The 8,176-nt window shown below is 48.4% G+C and overlaps 1 protein-coding gene across 1 annotated transcript in view; it reads left to right on the plus strand.

Annotated features, from left to right (window-relative positions):
* Positions 1-6,831: 6,831 nt before the first annotated feature.
* MUC13 (mucin 13, cell surface associated) overlaps positions 6,832-8,176 on the plus strand; it is a 13,972-nt gene continuing 12,627 nt past the window's right edge. The window contains exons 1-2 of the mRNA XM_010190572.1: positions 6,832-6,865; positions 7,765-7,815. Coding sequence (XP_010188874.1) covers positions 6,832-6,865; positions 7,765-7,815 — 85 coding nt within the window. The remainder of the gene's footprint in view (positions 6,866-7,764; positions 7,816-8,176) is intronic.

Consider the following 8,176-nt stretch of genomic DNA (forward strand, 5'->3'; position numbering starts at 1 on the left):
GCATGTGAGTGAGCAGCGTCAGGGCAGGAGCTGGATCAAGCATGGTCTGGAGGGGCAGCCAGAGGGAGAAGGGGGCTGCGGGGGCCTCAAGCATGCCCTGGGCCAACCTCAGGGCTGGCTCTGACTCTGGTCACCCTCACAGGACAACCCTGCTCCCTGGCTGGGAGCAGTGGGATGGACCTTGGCTGTTCCTGGTCCGTCCTCGGCCCTGCAGCTCTCTGACAGGAAGCATGGCCTGCCTCAAGCCCATGGGCCCAGTGCTGGCTCCTGAGGGAACCCCTTGACTGGTCTGACCCTCATGGTGCTGCCCTCTACCCTGGGGAAGGACGGAGGCAGCCCCCATGACTGGATTTTGGGACTAGCACTAAACCCGCTGGTAGGAGGGGCATGTTGAGGCCCCAGTACCAGCCTCCCCTCAGCCTGGCCCACCCCACATAACCACCCTGGCTACCATGCAGGGTGTCTACCATCAGGCTCCCTCAAGAGCTGCAGGCCAGTCCCAGGCTGCCATGGGGCAGGGCAGGTGCAGCCAGGGGGTCACTGTGGGGCCTGGAGGTAGGTGTGGGCAGCAGGCTGCACTGAAGGGGCAAAGGGAGATGCAGACAAAACATCCCACAGTTCAGGCTTGGGTCTTGAGGAGGTCCATGTGGCAGGGCACAAAGCGACGAGGACGTGCATTTTTTGTGCCAGCAGAGAGGCAGCCAACCATTTTTGCTGTTTGTCAGCCACCAGTGCTTCCTGGTTCAGTGCAGGTTAAAAGTTTAGGGCAACCTTAAGCTCAAGGATGGCTTCTGGTCTCTCACGCCCTCCTACGTACAAGAAGAGACCCTCTCTGAATATATGAGATTAGTACATGAGATTTCATGACTTGTTCTTAAAACAGCAGATCAAACAAAGGCTGGTGAAGAAAGGAAAGAGCCATTTAACACACAAACCATCCAGTGTCTAATGCCACCCAGATAAAGTCAAACACATGCTGTCTGTCCTGCCTCTTCCCCCTTCTCTTGCCACACCGCTTTAGTGAGCCCATAATACACATAAGATATCAGCAAATAAAACAGCCATAATCACTGCCAGAAGGGTCAAGGTCAGTCCTATTTCTTTGATGTTAGAGATGCAGGTGTTGTCTGTTGCTTTTTACCCTGTAGAGCAGTAAGAATTGCTCTGACACAAAATTTTTCTTATAAGGATAGAACAATTGGAGTCTGAAGCGCAGAGCTCATCTGTAGCAGTAATTTATTGTAAAAGTGAGCACGTGGATCTCAGGTACTCTGCTCCAAGTGCATAATTAGCAGGCCTTGGGATGGGATAGCTTTGTCTACCTTAAGAACAGATTATATAGCATGCTCCATTTAAGTTGCTGGCAGGGGATAGCTGATGTGTTCTCAGTTCCCACATCAGCTTATTTGGCACTAACTTCCTTGTGTCAACAGCTCTCAAGTATTTATGACTTAAAGGAAGAACACTGCAGGTCCAGGAATCTCCTCCCAGACTGAGGAGGAAGAAAAACACAGCTTGGATCTATCATTTGCTGTTTGCCATGACGTCAGCTCGGGGCTGAACTCTCTACCTGTGGCTGGAACCTTAAATGAGCTGACGCCAGAGAATAAAAACACTTTCTCTTAGGTTTAGCAGCAAGTAGTAGCAGCAACAGAAGCGGCAATGAGACGCTGTGTGTTCGTCGCTGCGTTGCTCTGCCTGGTGTTGAGCCTTTCGAAAGGTAAGAAACACTATCTTCTGTTTTGGGATTTATCAGGGCAGCTATTCTGCGACAGTGAGTGGATTGCTTAGTACTTTTGGCAGCTGCTGGAGGTCAGTGGTGATACACAATTCAGCATGCCTAGATTTTGATTAATTAATAATGAAAAATGCCATTGCAAGCCAAAAGTTTTCCTTGTTCACAGAACAATGTGAAAGCACTGGTGCTTGTGATTAACCTAATTCAGCCTATTCCAAGAGCAGTTTTCAGGACCTGCACACTAAACCCAGGTAATTCGAGCTCTATTACAGTCATCACAAAAGGTGTGACTGTTCCACCCCAGTGCCCAAGGAAAGGAGTGCTGCTGCTGGCCTTCCGGCCAGAGGCTTCTTACACAATCAGTCTGGAAAACAGCACCACCTGAGCTGGCTCGCAGAGCATTTGTTCCCTCCTGTTGAAGTTAGTTAAGGAGAACTTCACCACCAACTTGGATGGCAGAGGGTTGCACTGTGGTCTATTCAAAGGGAAGGGCAGGTGTCACTCCTTAAGCCACTTAGTAATTTTTCCAGCATTGTGACAAACTTTGTAACTGTGGGCCTTTGTCCAAAATTACCTGTCCCCGACATTCAGTGACAGATATAAGGGTGTGAAGGTTTTAGCGCAGTTAAAGGCAACTATATGAAGAGTTTTGTGGTGACTTGAAATGGTGAGACAACAGGAACTCCCACCTAATATGGAGGTGAAATTACAGAGATATGAGCCAAATTAAAACCTTCATTGATGCTGTTAAACTTGCAACTGGTGACAGATGGTTGTGGGTCTCTGTTGACTACTGCAAGTGAATATATATTTCCAGCAACATTTACAACATGCTACAGATCAATTTTTAGCTATAAATTATAAGCATAAAAGTCTCCAAGATTGTCAGTTGGTTGGTTTTCTCTTTGGAGGTTTGTGGGGAACAGCAAGATGTGAAAAACCTTGACCTAAGAGCTACTGAAAGCAATGTGAGTCTTTCACTTACTTAAACAAACTTTGTGTTAGGATGGGCCTGCCCAGAAACCTTTTTCTTTCTAAGCAAACATTGTAAAAGCTTTCTAGGATGTGTCCGTTTGAATAGTACAGGCAGCGGCCCTACCCTGCTCAGCAGCCAGTTGTCTCTGTTATTCCCTAACCTTGGTTGTAATGTCCATTTCTCTATCTCTGCAGTAAATGCTTGTTTCCTTACACAGAAGGTTGGGTATAGGCAGGCAGAGCCATAAAATAGCCACCTTTGCTCAGGTTACCTTTGACAAGCCCATCAGCAATGTGCAATTGGAGCTCATGTACTCTGTTGTCACCATGGATGTGATTCTTCCTGAGTCCAAAGGTTACTGTCAACCAGGGCCTCTACAAGGCTAACAGTTGTAAATTAAGGACTAGCACTGTAAGAGGGCACTACCCCAACATCCATTTTGAAATGGCAGTCTAAACCTGTATCAGAAATAGTGTGGCCAGCAGGACCAGGAAAGTGTTTGTTCCCCTGTACTCAGCACTGGTGAGGCTGCACCTCGAATACTGTGTTCAGTTTGGGGCCCTTCAATACAAGAAAGACATTGAGGTGCTGGAGTGTGTCCAGACAAGGGCAATGAAGCTGGTGAAGGGTCTAGGGCACAAGTCTCACGAGGAGTGGCAACTTGGGTTGTTTAACCTGAAGAAGAGGATGCTGAGGGGAAACCTTATTGCTCTCTACAACTACCTGAAGGGAGGTTGTAGTGAAGTGGAAGTTGGTCTCTTCTCCCAAGTAACAAGAGAAAGGACAAGGGGTAAAGGCCTTGAGTTACACCAGGGGAGGTTTAGGTTGGATATTAGGAGGAATTTATTTACTGAAAGGGTTGTCAGGCACTGGAGCAGGCTGTCAGGTAGGTGGTGGAGTCACCATCCCTGGAGGTGTTTAAAAGATGTGTAGATGTGGTGCTTAGGGACATGGTCTAGTGGCAGACTTAGGAGGGCTGGATTGATGGTTGGATTTGATAATCTTAAAGGTCTTTTCCAACCAAAACTATTCTATGGTTCTATGATCTACTTGTAGATGTGATTCTTAGGGACATGGTCTAGTGGTGAACTTGGCAGTGTTAGGTTAACAGTTTGGACTCGATGACCTTAAAGGTCTTTTCCAACCTGAATGATTCTATGATTCTAACACTCCAAATCTGTAGCCTGTGGCCAACATATATTTGTATTATCAGAGTTCTTGGAAAAAGGTACATTTCTTCACATTGACTGATTCAGATTCAAGTTAGATCATATGATCCAAACTGGCCATTTGTCCGTATCACACATTTATCAGCAAGCTTGTATTATTATTTGTTCTTACTTCTGGACAAAAAAACCCCAACAACCCAAAACATTTCTTATTGCAAGAGTTAAGAATGACACATTTTAAATAGAAAATAAACATCCTAAGAATAGAATAAGTAGATAAAATATTTTGGAAGATTTAACACAGTAATAGGTAATGCTGAAACCAAAACGTAAGGAAAATAGTCTTCAACTACTGTCTGTTATTAGCCAGGTTTCTCTTTATCCAGAAATAATTATAATAAGGAAGGAAAAAATGACAAAAAATAACATACTGTCATGACTGCATGGAAGTGTGGTCTGAAAAGAGAGTCTTGACACCCCTTATGATAATTAAGCATAATATGCATTCCTTGAATAAAAATAATGTGCTTTCAATTTACATTTGAATTTGTTCTAGCATTGGAGAAGGTGTTAGCAAAGGAAGTCATTCATCCACTGCTGCTCTGAAAGAGTCAATAAAGAGATTTTAATGATGCTTCTCCTGAGAGCATCTTCCATAGTTGCAAAATATCTACATATGTACATTTTGCAATGAATTTATTTCTTATGGATTTAGCCGAGGTGTAGAGCAAAATCTGAAGACTCACTGTGAACACGTTAACTGTGGAATGCGATGTCATGTAAATCTAAGTAAAAACATCGTAACTACAGAAGAGCCATGATGGTAAAAGTACTGCTTGTTTAAGGGCTGAGAAAAGCAAATTGACATAGCAAGAGAAGGCAGAAACACTGGCACTAGGTCAGACCAGAGCTCTGCTAGCTCTCAGGCTGGAGCATATGTGCAACCTAATGGGGTGCCCTTCACCTTCTCTGGCAGCCAGCACTGGATGTGTGCTGCTGCCTTGGGAAGATGCAGGGAGCTTACCTGTAAGGAGACACATGTGTGCTGGTGACTCAGCAGAACACGATCACCTACAGCAGAGTGCCCAGAAGGGATCAAAACTGCTCTTGGTGTAAAGGAGCCGAACACCAGGCTGTGGGAGAAGGACTACAAGAGAAAACATGAGACCAATGAAGTATTGGGCCTGGAGACAGCCCAAAGACATGACAAGGCTGCTCAGGGCTGTGACTGCTCAGGCTCACGCAGGTCCCCTGCTTCCCTGCTCAGAGACTGTCCTGCATGCACAGAGTTCCCCAGGACTTTTCCTCCACTCAACAGTAAGCAGTGCTACCATCTCTCTTCTTTTTTCTTCATCAGGAAATGAAACTGATGAAGCCCCATCTCTGGCACCCCCAGCAACTTCTGGTAAGGAGAAAAAGCCCTCACTCAGCCCCTTTTATGAGGACAGATTGGGGTGACACTTCTCAGACAGCTCTATAGCCCCCACAGGCAGGGATGAGTTCCCCTGCCTGGGTCTTGCCAAATTCCTCATCCTGCCAAAGTTCCATTTTCCCATCACACCTCCCTACCATCTGGAAAGACTGGCTGCTCAGACTTTCACCCAGATGATCCTGGGGAGAAGGCCACTATGCGGCAGTGGGGAGATATGCTGGTGATACAGTCTCATGACACCCCTCGACCTGCTCTGGCAGCTGGTCCTGGCTGTGAGCTGCTGCCCTGGGAAGATGCAGGGAGCTTTCCTGCAAGGAGACACTCATGTGCTAGCAACTCAGCCTAACACAATCACCTAGAGGAGAGAGCCCAGAAGGGAACAAAACTGCTCTTGGTGGAAAGGAGCCAAACACCAGGCTGTGGGAGAAGGGCTACAAGGGAAAACGTGACGCCAACTAGGCACTGAGCCTGGGGACAGCCCAAAGGCAGGGCAAGGCTGTTCAGGCTCATGCAGGTCCCCTGCTTCCCTGCTCAGAGACTGTCCTGCATGCACAGAGTTCCCCAGGACTTTTCCTCCACTCAACAGTAAGCAGTGCTACCATCTCTCTCCTTTTCCCTTCATCAGGAAATGAAACTGATGAAGTAAATACTACCTTACCATCTACAACGGCACCCCCAACAACTTCAGGTAAGGAGAAAAAGCCCTCACTCAGCCCCTTTTATGAGGACAGATTGGGGTGACACATCTCAGACAGCTCTATAGCCCCCACAGGCAGGGATGAGTTCCCCTGCCTGGGTCTTGCCAAATTCCTCTCCCAGAGGAGACAAAGGTGCCCACATGAAGGCTGTGAATCATCTTCTCTCTTTTTCTGCTGGCCTTTGCTGCAAAAGAAAAGTGTTGGGGAAGATTTGAAGAGTCTGCTCGTTTCCTGATTGGTGCCTTTGCCTCCCACACCAGTCTTGGGTGCAAGAAGATCCAATCAGATGAGGCGCCCAGGGCAAGCCCCTGACCAGACCCTGCAGGGAGTTTTTCCTGTGGCTGCTTGGAGTATGGGCAGGGAAGGAGCCAGGGCACACAGCAGCATGGGGCTGAGTGGCCAAGGCCATGGCTAGGGACCACAGAGTGGTCCATCTCAGGAATCCTTCGTATTCCCTTTCCAGGCCTCCAATCCCTGCTTGGTGCTGGGCAGCTCCATGTAGGTGGGTCAAAGCTCCTCCTGGGGTCACCCAGAGGAGGAGAAGCCTAACCATTCCCTCACTTCTTTCTCCATGTGGGATATGAGAAGTGCATCCTTCCTGCCAGCACCCCACATTTCCATCACACCTGCCACCATCTGGAAAGACTGGCTGCCTCAGAGTTTCACCCGAACAATCCTGGGGAGAAGGCCATTATGGGGTTGCTGATGGGTATGCTGGCTGTATGCAGTTTCAGGGCATCCCTCAACCTGCGCTGGCAGCTGGTCCTGGCTGTAAGCTGCTGCCTTAGAAAGGTGGAAGGACTTTCCTGAAAGAAGACATGCGTGTGCTGGTGGCTGAGACAGCCATGGCCAGTGAGTGCAGCTGAGCTAGGGTCAATACACTGCCCATTTGGGGCATGTGCAAATGTCCTGGGATCTGGGGAGAAGGGGCCGCGGATATGTCAGACTGCACAGGCATCCTGGCCAGGGTGAGCCCAAAGGCAGGGCAAGACTGCCCAGGGTTTTGGCTGCTGCGGCTCACGCACGTCCCCTACTTCCCTGCTCAGAGGTTGTCCTGCACACACAAAGTTCCCCAGGACTTTTCCTCCACTCAATACTAAGCAGTGCTACCATCTCTATTTTTCTTCATCAGGAGATGAATCTGAAACAAATACTTCTGAATCACTTGCAACGGCAGCCACAGCAACTTCAGGTAAGGAGCAAAAGCCCTGAGTCAACACCTTAGCAGGACAGATTGGGGTCACTCAGTTCCAGAGAGCTTTACAGACCCCACAGGCAGGGACAAGTTTCCCTGCCTGGTTCTTGCCAAGTTCCTCTCCCAGGGGAGACAAATGTGCCCACATCAAGGCTATGAATCCGCTGCACTCTCCCCTCTTACCCTGATGGCCTTTGCTGCAAGAGGAAAGAGTTGGGGAAGCTTTGAAAAGGCTGCTCATTTCCTGATTGGTGCCTTTGCCTCCCACACCAGCGTGCAAGAAGATCCCAGCAGATGAGGCGCCCAGAGCAAGCCCCTGACCAGACCCTGCAGGGAGCTGTTCCTGTGGCTGCTTGGAATATGGGCAGGGAAGGAGCTAGGGCACACAGCAGAATGGGGCTGAGTGGGCAAGGCCGCCCAGTGTTTTGGCTGCTCTGGCTCATGCAGGTCCCCCACTTCCCTGCTCAGAGGTTGTCCTGCACGCACAGAGCTCCTCAGGACTTTTCCCATACACCACACTAAGTAGTGCTACCATCTCTTCTTTTTTCTTCATCAGGAAACAACTTTGAAACAAATACTACCTCACCACCTGAAATGACAACTTCAGGTAAGGAGCAAAAGCTCTTAGTCAGCCCCTTTTGAGGACAGATTGGGATCTCTCAGGTCAAGGCAGCTCTACATAGCCAGAGACATGATCGCCTGCCTGGGACTTGCCAAATTCTTCTCCCAGGGGTGACAAAAGTGTCTCTCATTTGAGACAAAAGTATACTCAACTTTAAGCATTGCTGACATTTCTCTTGTTTTCCCTTCATCAGGAAATAATGATGCAATAAATGCTACTTCCACTGTGATGACCACAACAACTTCAGGTAAGGAGCAAAAAGCCCTCAGTCAGCTCCCTGTGAGCAAATGGGGAGTAGCTCAGTCCCAGGCAGCTCTGCAGTCCCCATATGCAGGGATGAGTTCCA

Source organism: Mesitornis unicolor, unplaced genomic scaffold (assembly GCF_000695765.1).
Source record: "Mesitornis unicolor isolate BGI_N332 unplaced genomic scaffold, ASM69576v1 scaffold17338, whole genome shotgun sequence".
In the NCBI taxonomy this organism is placed as follows: Eukaryota; Metazoa; Chordata; class Aves; order Mesitornithiformes; family Mesitornithidae; genus Mesitornis; species Mesitornis unicolor.